We start from the raw sequence: 18,156 nt of genomic DNA on the forward strand, positions 1-18,156 counted from the left end.
TCCATCAATATTATATTTGGTAAATTAATGACTTTTAAAATAAAAGTCATCTGGAGCAATCATACGTGTTTATTTTACCACTTCTTTAGAAAAAAAACAAATTGCTTTTTTAACATCCTTCTCCAGTTATATTCAACTAGGACAGCATTTTTTTTAGACTGGAATTGTTTTCTGTGATGTATTTATTACGGGTAATAAATTCTGTATAATATTTGTTAAGGATATATCATACATAATTCCCTTTCCGATTAAACATACCAAAATAGCATGAATATGAACTGACACACTCCTTATATTTTCTATTTTAAAAATACAATTTACAAATCACCTTTGCAACTGTAAAGAAGAATGGCCAACATGAACTGAGTTAATTTGTTAGACGCTCTGCCTTTCTCGAATCAATAAACTTAGAAGCAAGAGTAAAATAAATGGTAAGTGAACTTATTTTTGTTGATATAACTTAGAAGGGGGAATGATTGATTTAATTTAGAGTAAAAGAGAAACACAAGTGGAAACAGGTCTAACTCATCCATGCCCACCATGTTGTCTACCAACTTAGTCCTAGTAGTTGCTTGTGATATCCCTCAAGACCCCTCCAATCCATTCACTTAATCAAATGTCTTTTTAAGGTTGTTATTGTAACTGCCTTAACCACTTTCTCTGGCAGCTCATTCCACATACATACAGTCCGCTGCATAAAGAATTTTCCCCTCAAATCCCTTTTAAATCTTTTACCTCTCAGTTTAAACCTATGCCCTCTAGTTTTTAGTTCCTCTTCCTTGGAAAGTAGACTATATTTGTTCGTCCTGTCTATATCCTTCATAATTTTATACACTTCTGTAAGGCCACCCCTCAATCTCCTATGTTCCAAGGAATAAAATCTTACCTTGTCTAACTTTTCCCAATATGCTAATACTTTAACTCCTGGCAACATCCTCGTAATACTTCTCAGTACACTTTCCAATTTCATGATGCCTTTCTATAACAGGGTGACAAACAGTGTACATAACACTCCAGGTGCAGCCTCAGCAGTGACTTGTATAACTGACTTCTTCACCAATGTTTATTGTGATGCCGCTTTCAGCAAACTAGTGTATGTACTTGTCCTCTTAGATCCTTCCATTCCACAACACTCTCCAAGTCTCCAGGGTGTGACAATTCATTACCCTTGTTTGACTTCAAAAATGCAACGCTCAGCACTTACCTAAATTGAAAGCCATTTGCCAATACTGGGTCTACTTACCTTGCGATCAAGATTCCCTCGTAATTTTTGATAACCTTCTTCACCACTTATTTTAGTATCATCTGCAAACTTACTAACCATACCTTGTATATTCATATCAAAATGATTTATATAAATAATGAACAATAAAGATCCCAACACTGATCCCTGTAGCACACCGTGAATCACAAGCTCCAGTCTGAAAAAACAACCTTTGACACTTACTCTTAGCTACCTGCCATCAGGTCAATTATGTATCCAATTAACTTTCGCTCTCTGGATCCCATGCAATCTAACCTTCCAGACTAGCCTGCCATCTGGGACATTATCAAAGGTAGAAATCTACAGTCTAAGCTGGAATCTGAAGTGTTCCCTTTAGGTTCTTTAGTAACATCTGTGCCTTCACAGACAGGCTCACGTCTCAATTTAATTTCTAATTCAACCCACTATGTCACTGATTGCTGATATAGATAATGAAATGAAGTACTAAATACTGGACTTGGGCCAACATCTTTAAACACAAAGGTGAAAATGCTATCGAGCAAAATGAACTAAAACAGATTAAATACCCATTTTATAAAACTCAAAGAACATATCTTAATAAAATATTTCCTCACCATTTTCAGAGGCCGGAGTGACTTAATATCATTGGATTTTTCTTCAGTTGATATTGGAATTGGCTTGCTACCAGCTTCTAGCAGGGTGTAAGGGCCACAGAAATTTGTCTTATTATAGGCAAGCCAACTAATAAAAGAAACATTTTGAAAATATATGTTAATGGAAAACTGGGTGAAAAAGTCTTCAGAAATTATATAAAACACTACTTTATAATAGTCATACATAAAAATGTATTTGCCTATCTTATATTCGAAAAACAAACACAACTATCAGAAGTTGTGATCTTACAGCTCATGCATTTGTAAATGTGTTTGCTATGTCCCACAAGACAGAAGTTTGTATTAAAGCTCCAAATCTTAGCACACTAAATCCTAGTCCAAATATTAGACATTGTAGATTTTTTAAACATGTATACTTCCTCTTTCAGTGCTCCCCTTTGCCTGAGAAATACTGTGGATTATCTCTCATTGTTTTCTTTGAACAGTAGCCAGTGCGCAGGCACGGGAAGCGTCAGAGACATCAGCAGCAGCGGAAGGCAGGCACAGCACCACCAAACGTGATGAGTTCTTTTCCCTTGCTCAGGAGTTTTTCTTAAAAACAGTAACCAGTGTGCAGGTGTGGGAAGCTTCAGAGGCATTGGCGGCAGCGGAAGGCAGGCTGAGCAGCACCAAATGCGGTGAGTTCTTTCTCCTTGCATGGAGGTTTTTATAATTTTGTAAACCATAAAAGAGAAGTAGGGTCTAGCAGAGCGGCCATTGTTGGAGCGGCTATCATCAGAGTGGCGTCTACAGTCAGAGTGGGAACTTAGACGCTTCGACGAGAAGAGGTTGAGGCCAAAGAAACAGGTAGGAAGGGTAGGTTTTGCCTTTTGCTATTGCTGATTTGGTCTTGGTTGCCCGTAGTACAGTGCAGGCAGGATGGCAGATATGGTAGTGGAATGCTCCTCCTGTAGGATGTGCAAGTTCATGGAACCTGATGGTCTCCCTGATGACTACACCTGTGGTAAGTGTAGCCAACCCCAGCTCCTAAAAGAGTGCAGTAAGGAGCTGGAGCTGGATGAACTAACAATCATCCAGGAAGCAGAGTAATTGATAGGTAAGACTTTAGAGCAGATGGTTACACCCAGCGTGCAGAATTCAGGAAGTATACACTGTGAAAGGTAAAAGGACAAATAAGTCAGTGCAGGGTCCCCCCTGTGGCCTTTCCCCTCAGCAACAGGTATCCCCCTTTGGATACTGCTGAGGGGGATGACCTGTTTGGGCAAGGCAGCAGCAGCCAGACCAAAAGCACCGTGGTCCGCTCTGAGTGTCCAAACGGTAGGGTGAAGTCAGGCGGAGCAATAGTCATTGGGGACTCGATAGCTAGGGGAGCAGATAGGGGATTCTGCAGCAGCAAAAGAGATGCCAGGATAATGGGCTGCCTCCTGGGTGCTAGGGTCCAGGATGTCTCTGAGTGGTTGCAGAATATCCTTGAAGAGGAAGGTGAGCAGCCAGAGGTCATGGTACATATTGGTATCAATGACATAGGCAGGAGAGGGGTAGAGGTCCTGCGCAGTAAACTTAGGGAGTTGAAGAGCAGGACCTCCAAGATGGTAATCTCCAGATTACTCTCAGTGCAATGAGCTAGTGAAGATCAGAACAGGAAGATAGTGCAGATGAATGAGTGGCTGAGGAGATGATGTGTGGCAAGGGTTTCAAGTTCTTGGATTATTGGAACCTTTTCTGGGGAAGGGGTGGCCTGTACAAGTGGGACAGGTTGCACCTGAATTGGAGGGGAACCAATATTCTAGGAGGAGGTTTGCTAATGCTATTGGGGAGGGTTTAAACCAGATTTGCAGGGAAGTGGGAACCGAAGTGAAGAGGCAGAGGATGGGGCAGTTGGCACACAAGTAGAGACAACTTGTAGGGAGTTTGTGAGGAAGGATAGACAGATGATAGAGAAAAGATGCACTCAGTCAGATGGTTTGAGATGTGTCTATTTTAATGCAAGAAGTATCATTAACAAGGTGGATGAAATTAGGCTGTGGATCAATATGTAGAACTATGACAATGTAGCCATTACAGAGACTTGGCTGTCTCAGGGGCAGGAATGGCTGCTGAGCGTGCCAGGCTTTAGATGATTCAAAAAGGACAGGGAGGGAGGCAAAAAATGTGGCATTGCTAATCAGGGATACTATCACATCTCCATAAAAGGAGGAAGTCATGGAGGGCTTGTCTACTGAGTCATTGTGGGTGGAAGTCAGAAACAGGAAGGGGCAATAACTCTACTGGGTGTTTTTTATAGACCCCCCAACAGTAACAGAGACCGAGGAGCAGATAAGGAGGCAGATTCTGGAATGGTGCAATAATAATAGGGTTGTTGTGGTGGGTGATTTTAACTTTCCTAATATTGACTGGCAAGGGGTTTGGATGGGGTGGAGTTTGTTAGGTGTGTTCAGGAAGGTTTCCTGAGGCAATATGTAGATATGCCAACTAGATATTCCATCTTTAACAGCTAAGTATCCAGCATCATGTAAAATGCTTGTTTATGTTTTATATTTCAGCTTTGGTTAATCAGATTGCTGATCAGCAAGATTAGTGCAGTGATCTTTGTAAGTTTTGGTTTTAAGTGTTAGTTATGCTGCTGAAGAAAATTTCAAACTAAAGTTAAATGATAAAGGAGGACAGGAACTCTGGACTCTTGATGCTTATAGCCATTTGCAGAGAAGGGAGGTTTAGTATGAACAGAAATAAACTGCATAAAAATTGTGTGAAATGAAAAATATTTTGTATATAAAAAAACAAATCTGTTACTTTCACTTACATTCCTGAATTGACAGTCAGAGAAGACATTGTAGGTATAATTCCACATTCCCTTATGCAGGCTACCTCACTGTAAAGATAAGTGTTATTGACATTTTGTTGCTGAGGTTCTTGGATGATTTCAATCTCTGGAATGCAGTGATTCTGGAATGAGAAATATTCAACATCTATAATCTTTAAGAAGACCGTTAGTAAGGTTTTATTTGCAGGAACTTTTAATTTTTTACTCCAACCGTGAAACATTTATCTTGAAAATACTATTTTATTTCAATAACCAATTTCTTTGGATTACTGCTTATAGATTAAATGATATTTTAAAACTGGTAAACTGAATTATTGTCATTTTGGATTGTAATTTTAAGAGGATCAATTTAGAGAATTTAACTACATTGTGTTACATTACAATCTACATTGTATGTTTTTTAAGGTCCAACCTGATGAATAACTTCTTATTTTTCATTATAATCTTTATTTCTTCAGAATGATTCTTTGAAACAGACTGGAAAAATTATCACTTTATCTATCAAGTTAGAGACATCTTATCCAGTAATTTGTTTCTTCTCATTGGGAGGGAGACTTACCTTCATAATCCTTTTAATGGAACCGATCATAATTTTTGATGATGTTGAATCCAAGTAAATGTAATTATTATCCCAGAGTTTACTAAGTTCCTTTGGTCCCTCTTCTAAAACAAGCAATTGACCTTGAAATTCAGGCTTCTCATATATTATCCAACTGGAATGAGGATAGATAAACAAAATTAAATATACTGCAGGCAAAACAAGTTAAGAAAAATGTTTCCCTCTGTTGATCTATTCAAGTGAGGGCCAGTCAGTTCAGTTTCCATTTTCAGTTGTTTGATTGTCCTGTTTGCACCACTTTCCACTAAGGTTGATGTAACGAAGACAAATGTTGCTGAACTGCATATAATGGAGCTTATTTCAGTTTACTCTCTATCTGAACCAGCGTAATGACAATTTGAACTTAGATCTTCAGCATGAAATTAAGAAACCAAATAACTTTGTTGAGAATTACTCCAAAATATAAAACCTTTGGTTTAAGATAGGACTGCTGAAGGCATGTGACTACTTAACTAGCGATTACCAAAAATGAGGAATACAACTAAACACTTTATTATTGATACTTTTTCTGTAAAAAGCTATGGTTAACAATCACTACAAACAACGAAGTGGCGAGCGAAGGCGAGGCTAAGCCGAGAGTCGAAGCATACGGGTGTGAGGCGAGGTTGAGGCATATTCAAGGCAAAGTCAGGGCAAGTTTAGTGGAGGAGAGGCAAATTTGATATCTGTCCACCTAAACCAAGAGCGAGGTGTGATCGATTTAAGCACTGGGCTGATTTGGAAAAGTCGGGTACAGACTGAAACATGGTGATGGGGTCCAAGCCCTGAGCATATCGACGTGATTGCCCAGGTCCTAGACTGAGGAATGACCCAATGTTTGAACAATTTAAACGCCAGGCCAAATGGATTGAAAGGCAGTGTATCAGGACCAGAGGCAAGGGTTGGGCTGGTTCTGACTCACTGCTCCGTGAACTTTACTCTGCTCTGAGGCTGAGGCTGAGGCTACATCCTGTTCCGGCTGCTCCGCGCTTCATGTCTGAGGACTCACTTTCCTTCTAAATGCTACTTGTTTACTTTTATTGCTTGCCTGATTTGTATTTTAATCTCTCTCTGCACATTGGGTATTTGTCAGAAATCTTTTTTTTTGATGTTTTTTGAGTTCCTTTGTTTTGTGGCTGCCTGTAAAGAGATGAATATCAAGGTTGTATACTTTGATAATAAGTGTACTTTGAACTTTATATTAACTACTCATTTGCAAACTCATTTAGCTAAACAGTGGACAATGATAAGTGCACAATATTGTACTAGATTCAAATCTCATCCTAATGGATCAATCTTGGTTGCAGTTGGCTCAATAGTTTAAGTGTACAAGATTCAAGTGTACATGTCTTCTGGTAAGAAGGTGGCGTGTTCGAAACAATGCCCTTTCTGGGGCTAGCCAAAGGCGTTTTTGTCTTTTTTTTAAATGTCCTTTTTCTGATTGCAGGACAAAAAATGCTGGACGTTAAGAACTTCAGGTACTGTAGGTTACCCCATCAGCTAACTGCCCATTGGCAGAGGAGCTGGAGAAGCTGGACTTGATGCAGACTGTGTTGTTGCCTGCTTCACGAAGGCATTGGAGTCAGTACCTGAAGACGGTGTGTAGTATTACTGCAAGTAATTATCTTGGATATTTCTCTTGCGATAGCAAGACCCTGTTGAAAATTGATAATGTAAAATGCTGTAAGTCTGCTTCCCCTGTTTAATGGTGAGACACGTGGCGGGGGAGCTGCATGGCCTCTGTTGTAGCAAAGACTAGGCCTCAAGCTGTGGGTTTATCTGTTGCAGCAGTCCAGGGGAGGAGATGTCGGAGGCGGTGTAGTGTAGCATGATGCTGGGTTAGTAGCTGGCCCCTCCCATTAGTGCTACCTCCAGAATTGCATGTGTGCATACATAATTCACCTGTGGACTGCTGAGAACTGCTTGTTCTCGCTGATAACACCCCTGCACGATCAATTTACAGGACATACCACTCAGGGACTTGGGCTAAATATAGTATATATTTTTTGTGAGACTGTGTGTTGACTTCTATCTTATCTGTGCTCTATGCGCTTTGTACTGTGAATGGCTGTTCGTACTGTTCTTTGTATCTTGGCCCCAGAGTAAGGCTGTTTCATTTGGCTTTATTCATGGTAGTTCATATATGGTTGAATGATAATTATATTTGATTCAAAGGAAAAAAGACAAAAATGGAAAGGCCATAATCTTAGGGTCAATATATTAGAATGAAAGGACATAAAGTGAATTGTGCACACAGAACCCTTTTAATTAAGTTTTGGAATAGAAAGATATTCTGAAAGAAATATTCTGAGCATCATGGATGGGCAAAATGTGGCAAGGAAATGCAAAGTGGAAATTGTGACCAAATTAGATAAATGCATCTTAGCCAACTAAATGGTGTCCTGGTTTCTCGGCAAAATTATAATTTTCTTACCATCCTCTGATAACATTTAAAGAGAGTCCTTCGGAAAAAATCCAGCTTGTTGTATCAGATTGATCTGTGAAGATTTCACGCTTGTTTCCATGAAAGTTTAATTGATCATAAATAACCATCTAAATCACCAGAGGAAAAGGGTTTTTAGTTAGTAAGTAAAACATTTGTAATATCTATTTTTCTGTAATATTTTTAAAGAAAAGACTTACCTTCCCTGGCCTTTGGTTGATTTTCAAGGTTTTGTTCTCAACAGGACACTACAACAATAAGCGGTAAATGATACTCATGAATTTAACCAGCTGAGTACTTCAGGTATTTATCTGGTACAGTTACATATCAAATATTTATGTAATGGAAGCACTTAAATTAACTGCTTGCAATAAAGTCTCACGTGTTGCACAGTGGAAATTAAGTGGTCTGACAAAAATTGGTAATGATGATGTAATACAACTGACATAAATGCCAAGTTTTTGAAACTATGCTGACATAGAGACAAATGATCTGCATTGATCAAGTGAACAAAAATTCACTGCCTAAGTTAAAATAAAGTGAATTTGGAAAAGAAAAACATTTGAAAGACCAGTCATTCCAAATTCCACTCCAAGCTGCATTGAAAAGCACATTCAGCTTGCCAGGCTTGACCCAGTGATCTGGGAGGATTCAAAGGAGCCCTTCTTTGACACAGGCTTTGCTTCCTAGAAGCAGAATGAGCAAAAGAAGATCAATTTATTATTAAGAAGAAAAAAGCATGACATTTAGAAAATCGTGAAATAATCAAGCAAAGTCAGAATAGAATACTGACAGGGAAATTGCTTTTATCAAACATGCAAGAGTTCTTTGAGGATGTAACAAAAAAGGGGATGAAGTGGAACCAGTAGATATAGAGTATTTGGATTTCCAGAAGTCTTTTGATAGGGTGAAACAAAAAAGGTTATTTTACAAGTTAAATGTACATGAGGTTAGGGTAATATGTTGGCATGGAGAGGGAATGGCTAACTAACCAAAGACCGTGCAGTCAGGATATACAGGTCATACTTGGATTAATAACTGGGGGAGTGTTAGCTAATACACAATCTATATTGATGATTTGGTGAAGGAATTGAGTGCTTTGTAACCCATTTTACTAAAACAACTACCTATGTGCTTGCAAGCAAAACAAATCTGGCCTAGAAATATTTGTATATGAGTGATTGGGTAAGAAGTTAACAGATGGAGTAAAATGGCAAATGTGAGGTTATCCACTTCAGAAAGAAAAATAAAAAGGCAAAATATTATTTAAATTGAGCAAGACTATAAAGACTGCTTGTACATTAAACATAAAAGGTTAGCTTTCAGTCATTCAAAAGCATTTTTAGTAAAGAATTATGAAGCTATTTGATTGCTGTTTCAGTGCATGATGTATAGAATGTAAAAATAGCGAAATATTATTGCAACTTGGTACAACACTGTTGAGGTCACACTTGGAGAACCGTGTACTGTTTTGGTCTCTGTTTTAACAAGGGGAGTCCACTTAAGCAGAGGGGGTTTTAAGAAATTGATTTTTGGAATGAGAAGCTAAAGAACAGAACAGACCCTTCAGCCCATGATGTGCTGACCTTTGAACCTATTTCAAGAGCAATCTAACATTTCCTTCTTACATAGCCCTCCATTTTTCCTTCATCCTTGTGCCTATCAAAGAATCTCTTAAATGTTCCTAATGTTTCTGGAGCAACACACACAAAATGCTGGAGGGACTCAGCACATCAGGCAGCATCTATAGAGAGGAATAAACAGTTGATGTTTCAAGCCAGTACCCTTCATCAGGAAGTCTCGGCCCAAAATATTGGCTGTTTATTCCCCTCCATAGATGCTGCCTGACCTGCTGAGTTTCTCCAACATTTTATGTGTGTTGCTCTGGATGCCCAGCATCTGCAGAATCTCTTGTGTCCTAATGTATCTGCCACACCTATCACCTTTGGCAGCACATTCAATGAGCCCACCTCTCCCTGTCAAAATACAATATTCGAAGTGTACAAAGAGAGTTTGAAGAAGAAGTGCCTATCCATAATGAAATACAGAAAAATGAATGGAAACCTTTGTCAAACATTAGATTTTGAAGGGGAAGGAGGATTATAGTAGGATGTTTTCCCTAATGGGGGTACCTGGATCCAGGTGTCATTGCTTACCCATTTCTAATGGAGATGAGGAGGGATTTTTTTTTTTGTCTCTCAGAAAATTGTGAACCTTTGGAATACTCTAATCTAGAGAACTGTGGAGGCAGTTTACTGAATATTTCAAGGCAGGGATTGATTTAAAAAATTAATAATCTTATTTAACTGTTACCACCTATTACGGTAATTTATATCAACTAGCCCAGAACAACATATTTGACAGTCCGATGTTGATTTTAGCAATGGTGTTAAATCTTATTATTCCACCTAAAGACCTTATTAGATGAAGGCAATAACATACAACTAAAATAAGCACAACCTATGGCCACTGTAGACAAAATGCAGAATATTGGGTAAAGATAACCCAATTGACTTCAGTTAATAAACTATCAATATTCAGTATTTAATATTCTAAATACAGTTAACTCTCAGGATTCCAAGTTACGCAAAAATAATGCCCAAATAACAAAGACACATGGAAGCAATACTTTGGAGCAAATAAAGGAAAACCTATAACGTAGCATCCCTAATGTCATTTGCGAAGTTGCTGTTGGTAACTATAAAACGTTTTAAAGAATGCTATTTCTCGGGAAGCTCACCAAAAATAGTGCACTGCCCAGGAGAAAATATCCAAGGGGAAGAGGGACAATAGAAAGGTTCAAAAGCTACTAAGTATCATATTTCATTTGTAGTATTTTGCATAGTCAAATTGGCAGAGTGATCAAAGTAAAATATCTCAACCAAATTGCCATGTACTTAAAAGTACTGGGGAAAAAGTGTACTGCCTTAGTGGTGGACAGCTTCATATCCATAACTCCTCAACACTACACAACCATGCAAAAAAAACATCAAATTGCAATCAAATAAGGAAACTTCTAGATTGTCTTCTTCAGCTGCCTCTGCAAAGACTTTTTGCAGTAATCTTAATGTAATGCTAATGCTTTATAAAGCATTGATCAGGCAGCATTGGGAGTATGGTGAACTACTTTGGTCCCCTTATCTAAGAAAGAATGTGTTGGCATTGGAGAGGGTCCAGAGGAGGTTAATGAGAATGATCTTAGGAATAAAAGGGTTAATATATGAGGAATGTTTGATGGCTTTGGATTTGTACGTACTGGAATTTAGAAGAAGGCCTTTGATTGAAGCCAATCAAATATTGGAAGGCCTAGATAGAGTGAATGTGGAAAAGATGTTTCCTATAGTGGGAGAGTCCAGGAGCAGAGGGGACAGCGTCAGAATAGAAGGACATCCATTTCGAACCAAATTGAGGAGTAATTTGGGTCTTAAGGGCTTATGGCTTTTTCAGAACAAAAGGTAGGGAAGAACTTAGGATATTTTTTTGTTGTGGATTGTACACAATTCAGGAAGGCCCAAACGGAGAAGGAGAAAAATACTTCCAGGGATGTGACCTGTGCTGAATTTAAAGAGTCCTACCTTTGAATCTGATGAATATTTCAATGCATGTACATCTTCAAAAGGCTTCTGCTGCAAATGAGTGGGTACTTCAGCAGCCATTTCCGATGATGCTGGTGTAACCTTTCCTAAGGTATCTTTAGTCAACTGGAAATAATTATAGAGTATACTACCGACTTCTGATGATGGCATTGGTTTTGGGGAGGTATTGGAATCAACTACACAAATTTCTGCCTGCATTTGTACAGGCAAATTTTGTTCCTCGCTTCTGTCTTGAGAATTTTTTGTTTCCTTTTCCAGATGATCACTGGAGACTGTTGTGCTCACTTCTCCAATCGAATGAGACTTGGTCGAATTTTCTTGATCTTCCTGAACTTCTGGAAGTTTATTTTCTCTCTGCGTTGTATTTACTGATGTTGCTGCAGATTCAAGTACTGTTGCAACAGATTCAGAACCATTATCCTGTTCTTCTGAAGTTGGAGAATGGATAATATTTGAAGTTGTCGTTGATGTCTCACTATCACTTTCCAAATCCTGTTCTTCATATATTGGTGGTAAAGCAAATGGATAAAATGTCCTCCTTTTGAAGCTACGGCTTAATGATGAATCTAGAATTAATGCTTCCTGTTCTGAATCATGAGGTTCCATTTCATCCTCATCATCAGAATATTCTCCAATATATTCCCCGACATCACCATCACATATATTGGTTAAATGTATATCTTCAAGGTCAAAGTTTGCTTGTACTTCAGGAGTTATCTCTGCTTCTTCTTCTTCTTCTAAGTTTGTGAAATCAAAATGTTCAGCAAACTGACTGGACTTATTTTCCTCAAAATCAGCAAATGTACTTTCTTGAGAATAATTTGAATCAGTTCTTGATCTGGCACTACTTTGTTCTGGATCAGTGATGTCACATTGATCTGAAATGTCGCCTGTCAGTTCCTGGCCCACAGAATCTGTGCAATGATTGGCCATCTTTGTTATATTTGAAGATATTTCTGTCCGGGAATCTTCTACACCAACCTCAGTGCTTCTCAGCTCATTTCTCAGGTCAACCCCTTCAATAGACTGTTGTATTTGTACCTGACCATCATTCACTTTGTCCTCAGCTGCTTTAAGTAACAACGCTGTGACATCAGATAGATTCACTGAAGTAGTAGGATCTAAGAGACTAGCATTTGGACCATGATTTATTAAGTCTGGATCAGGCTCCATAGCTGCATGTACATTGTCCACAGGCAACGCAGGCGTGGATATGAAACTTATTTCACGTGATTCCAGTGGTGTTGAGGTATCTTTCTCATCAACGCTATGGACTGCAGGAATGTATTCAGAAATATTTCCCTGTGTTATCACCGATGAGGCCTCACCCTCTCCTTCAGCAATGAAAATTATGCTATTTTCCAACTGCTGCTGTATCTCTAACTGTATTGCCTCTTTCTCTTGTATACCACTAACTTGCATTGTTCTCACTAATTCCTTAGGTATTCCTTTAGCATTGTTATGTACATTTACATTAGTTGTGTCTATTTGTAACTCAACATCTTCAGCAGCATCATTTAATCTGGTAATTGTTATTAGATCTGAACTGGTTTCAACAGTGGTATCTCCTTCACTGGCAGCAGTATTACTGTGCTGGGTATGTGGAGTTACCACTTTATGGAAAGGCACATGATCCACAGCTGAGTCTGCATCAGGTGGAATGGCTGAGTCAGTCTCCAAAACTGCTCCAGAATCTGGTAAAGGCAGTTGGGTTTCATCTGGTATCTGACTGCTTGCTTTTATCTCTTTGCTGATCAGTGCCATTTTCTGTACCGTTCTGTTTCCCTTTTCAGTCACTGGCTTGGTCAATTCTGGTACTATATAGTTGGAGATAGTCTTTATTCTGGAAACTGTTTCACCTTCTGACTTTCTGTTTAGGTTTGTGGACACTTCCTGGTCAATTAGCGGACTCTGATTCGTTAAACTTAACTGGACAGGAACATTTTCATTTTTGGCATGTTTTTCACTCGCCTCAAAACCAACAACTGGATTTTCTTGAGACTCCTTTGGACAAAGTGATATTGTAGAATTAGTTTTAAATATGGCAGTACTCAGTGCTGGATCAATAATATTGCATTGCTCTGAGACTATGCCTATCAATTCCTGACACACAGTATCAATGTCTGCATTGTCTGATTGTGTTGTTTTTAAAGATGTTTCTGGCCAGGAATCTTTGGCGCCAACCACAATGTTTCTCAGATCAGTTCCAGGTTCTGTTCCTTGTATATGATGCTGTGTTTCTATCTGATCATTCTTCACATTATCCCCTCCTTCAGCAATGAGCATTGTGTTATTATCAGACTGCTCTTGAATCTCAGACTGCATCACCTCTCTCTCCTGCACTTCAACTTGCACTGATCTCACAAATTCTGCGGGTATTTCTTCGCCCATATTACTTGCAATTAAATCCTCTGTGTTTTCTTTTAAATCAACATCTTTAGAATCCTTTAAGCTAGCAATTTGTACTAAATGTGATCTTGAGCTTGTTTCTATTGTGGAACATTCTTCACTGTTACTGTGTTTGGTATGTGGTGTTGCTCCATTAGGGGAGGACTCTCGATCCACAGCTGAGTTTGCTTCCGATGGCATGGTTGAGTCACTACCTAAAGTTGCTCCAGAGTTCAACAAACTCAGCTGGGCTGCACCGAGTATGTAGGAGTTTGCTTTTGTCTCCTTGTTGGTCGGTGCCACTTTTGGAAACCTTGGTTTTCTCATCTCACTCATTGGTTTGATTAAATCTAGTAACGGATATTTGGACCTGCTCTTTACTTCAGAAACTGTCTTTATTTCTTTCTTGGGTTTTATGTTTTGGTTTACGGACTCTTCCTGGTCACCAGACTGTTTGGATTTCCACATCTCTGACTGGACAGAACGCATTTGGGAATTGTCTTCTTCTTCAGAGTTTGGGAACTTGCATGTAAAATTGGCATCAGAATTGCCCTGGTAGTCATTTGATTGAGGTAGTTTTGTAGAATTAGATCTCAGTGTAACTGTACTCTGTGCTGGATCAATAATACTGCATTGCTCTGATACTTCTCTTAATTCTTGGCCCTCAGATTCTGTGTTATGAGAGGCCATTTTAGAAGTGGTTTCTGGCCAGGAACCTTCTGCTCCAACCACAGTTCTGCTTTCCTCAGTTCTTAGTTCTGTTTTTTCTAAAGGTGGCAGTGTTTGTATCTGACCATCATCGATTTTATCCTCATCTGCTTTAAGCAATGACTCCGTAGTCACAGATGCAGGAGTTGTGTTAGGTTTTAAAAGACTTGTACTTGCCTCCTGATTTGTTACATTTTCAGCAGCATGTCCAGGTGTAAGACCAATGCCCATAGGCAATACGGGTAATGAATTGATCCCTGTCTCCTGTGATTTAATCACCACTGAGCTGTCTTTCTTAGTAGCATTCTGGAATGATGGAACATATTCCAAAACTTTATCCTGTGCTATCAGAGGCACACTTTTATCCTCTTGTTCAGTACTGTGTGTCAAGTTACTTCCAGAGTTCTCTAGACTCTCTGGCTTCACTATTTCAATCCTTCTCTCACCATCAACTTGTACTCTCTCCTCTAATTTCTTAGGTATCTCTTCAAAAGGATGGTCCTCTGCAAAACTATCTTTGAAATCAACTTCTTCAACAGTGTCCTTTACATTCACGAAGGTTATTAGATTTGTCACCCTATCCTCAGTAGTACTGTTCTCTTTGCTATCTGTAGTAATTGGTTGTATACATGGGGTTTCTTGTTCTGTTGAAAATATCAACTTTCCTGCAGTTTCTTTAGAACTTTCTTTTAAACTGTCACCACTATTTGTTTCTACTGGTTGACCACTGGATACAGCCACTGTGTACACATTGCTTTCTAATTCTTCTTCTGAGTGTATGGAGGCTTTTTTGTCCTCAGCACTGACTTTTAATGTGGACTCTTTACCTTCTAGTTTGACTGAAAATGGCTTAGCTGAGTCCTCATTTTCACTGGTTTTGGTCCTCCTTGCCATTTCTTCACTTGGCACTTTGGAATCATTCAATGCATATTCCTCTGAGGTGTCTTGAATTACTTTATCAGCTGAGTTAGCTACTAAAGCAAATAGTTTTGTTGAATGCACAATTTCAATGTCCAGTGGATTTTCCAGATGTGTATCACTGTCTATTTCAGACTCTACGTTTCCCCCAGTGTTTGAGAAGCTTGAAATTTGTTGCAAACATCTGTAGCACAGATTAGTTGCTGCAGGGCTGGACGTGCAACTTGTTTCCTTGGCTTTTTCATTGCTATCATTTTGTGCTTTAATAGAATCAAGTGCTTTTCTCTGGCTCTGCATTTCCCCAACAAACTTACTTTCTTTGAAAGGTGACTTTGCAACGATCTCAGTATTTGTAAGTGATTGTCTATTGTCTGAATCTAATAACAAATTTGCTGATTCTTGATAGTACCTGTAGAAGATACTCTCGCAAGGTAAGGAAAGCTTAGCACCTCTAGAAACCTTGGGTTCAGTCAAAGGGGCCTGGTCAGAGAGGAATGATTCCGAAGTGAGGTCATGTTTTTTCTTAGAAGAAATATTAAACAACTGAGCAGGGTTTTGAATGTAGAATGATTTCTCTGTCTGTATATAATTTCCATCTGTAGTCTTCTGTGGTTCATTTGTTGAGAAGGCTTCAGAACTTCTAACTCCAGGTGACATTATTACACTTGAAGCCTTTTCTGAAGTAATCGTAAAGACAGTTTCACCTGGTATCTCAAATGTCTTTGTTGATACACCATCAATATTGGTAGTAGTATTTTTGTTACTTTTGGTTTCATTCATTAATTCAGCAATGGATGAATTCTTATTCATCAGCTTTTCCACATCATCGGAAAATTGCTCAGTATTTACATGTTTAATGTCAGCTTCTGTTTTCCTTTCCATTTGATTGTGTTCCCTCGATGGTTTCTCAATTGTATTTTCTGTGTTAGATGTAAAAAGTCCAGTAGATATTCCTGTTATATTATCTTTTCCTGACACCATTGTACATTTATTTGTCTGAGTTCCACTAGCATCTTTCAATTGCACATCACATTTATCACCACGGTCAATGAGCAAAATCTTTGGTATATCTACCTCATTGTTCATATGGACCACGTCCACTGGCTCTGTTAACGAGATACTTTTTGTTGGAGCAGTGGCTTGGTTTGCTATTTCCTGTGCTAGATCTTCCCCCACATATTCAGTTCTTTCAGTCTGCTTCATTGCATCTTTTAACTTTGAACCAATGGTTGCAGAGCCTGTGTGAGTGCCATATTCTCCTGAATCAGTTCTGAAACTCTTGCCAGCTCCATTTGATGGAGATGTATCCAATTGTAATGCTTGCTTCGTGGTGCTCTCTATTGTGTCTGTTCGCAGTGCTGTTTCTTCTTTTTGTTGGTCTTTCAGTTCTACTACACTGCTCATGCCAATGAATGAAGATTGCTGTGCAGGTATTTCACTTTCTGTTTTCAAGTCTGTCAATAACTCAGTTTTGATTGACGGAAATCTCTCCGTGCAGATTCCGTATTGGTCTTCATTCTTCTCACTGTCATGATTGATAGATGGTAACTTTTCCTCTAAAGGCCTTTGGACCTGAGTCATGGTTGGACTATCTTGATTAGTTTCTTCTTTCACTGAACTTTTAATTTGTTGATTGGCTGATGAAGTGGCATTCCTTTCATCTTCTTCAGTGATGGTGGCAGTTAGTGGACTAAATACCTTCTTCAGCGGCCTCCTTCTTCTCATTCTCCTTGCTCCTTGGTAAGTTGAATAAGTGATGATTGGTGTAAGAGAGGCATCTTTTCCATCCTCAGAACTAGTTGATTCATCGGTTCCATTTTGTGAAAGGTGCCGATTATTTTCTTTGCATTTGCCAGCTACAGTTTGCAGTTTTCTTGGGGTTTTGTCATCAACAGCTTTCTTGTTTGAATCTATGTCTCCTTCCACCAAGATGCTTCCATTGAACTTCTGCAGTTTTCTGGGAGTTGGAAAAAAAATGAACAAAATCATTATTTTCACACAGTGTAAATAGTCATCTATGATAGTGGTAGAGCACATGGAAGAGACGAATTCAGACCCATGGTAGATTCAAAAAATGAATTAAATATGACAATTTCCTGGCTACCATTAGAAAACATTATAAGTTATAGAGAAAAAAAAAGCAAACGTTTTGTTCAGGGTATGAGAGTGTTTACAATGACAAAGGACATATAATTGGCTCAACTTCATTTGATTAAATCCTTGATGCTAAAAAAGAGGATCGTGGCAGTGATTGCCATATTTCAAGATCAAATATTTTTAAAAAGCTACTTGTGTATAATTTGGAATGCTGTATAACCTAAAGAAAATGAAAACCCCATTTCTGATACATCACAACTCATAGAAGAGGGTAGCACAATGCTGTCACAGCATTTTGCATCAGAGTTCGGAATCCAGTTCTGGTGTCCTCCATAAGAAGGTTTGTACATACTTCCCATGAAATCCATGGGCTTCTTCTGGGTGCTCTGGTTTCACTCCACAGTCCAAAGATGTACCAGTTATCAGGCTAATTGCTCATTGTAAATTGTACATTGACTAGGCTAGGGTTAAATCAGTAGGTTGCTGGGCAGTATCTCTAAATAAAATAAAATAAAATAAATAAAGTAATTGATATCATACTGTCAGTGTTAGAGGAAATCAAAGAGGAATTTAAAGATAAATCTTTTGACTTCAAAATAAAAGTATCAATAGAAGACCCCACTAAAAGTGCTTGTGAATTTTGGACAACTCCATTTTACAATGTAAGAAAGATTGTAAATAAGTTACAAGACTATCTCTCAAACTGGGATGGATATTCTGTGGAAAGTGACTCACTATCTAAAAC

General features: G+C 38.6%; 1 protein-coding gene across 1 annotated transcript in view; it reads right to left on the reverse strand.

Annotated features, from left to right (window-relative positions):
- Positions 1-18,156, reverse strand: part of LOC140198684 (uncharacterized) — a 75,999-nt gene that overhangs the window by 29,633 nt on the left and 28,210 nt on the right. The window contains exons 4-9 of the mRNA XM_072259704.1: positions 11,280-17,271; positions 7,905-7,952; positions 7,696-7,814; positions 5,223-5,376; positions 4,643-4,785; positions 1,840-1,966 (exon numbers count right to left, since the gene is read on the reverse strand). Coding sequence (XP_072115805.1) covers positions 1,840-1,966; positions 4,643-4,785; positions 5,223-5,376; positions 7,696-7,814; positions 7,905-7,952; positions 11,280-17,271 — 6,583 coding nt within the window. The remainder of the gene's footprint in view (positions 1-1,839; positions 1,967-4,642; positions 4,786-5,222; positions 5,377-7,695; positions 7,815-7,904; positions 7,953-11,279; positions 17,272-18,156) is intronic.

This window comes from Mobula birostris, chromosome 6, assembly GCF_030028105.1.
Source record: "Mobula birostris isolate sMobBir1 chromosome 6, sMobBir1.hap1, whole genome shotgun sequence".
NCBI lineage: Eukaryota > Metazoa > Chordata > Chondrichthyes > Myliobatiformes > Myliobatidae > Mobula > Mobula birostris.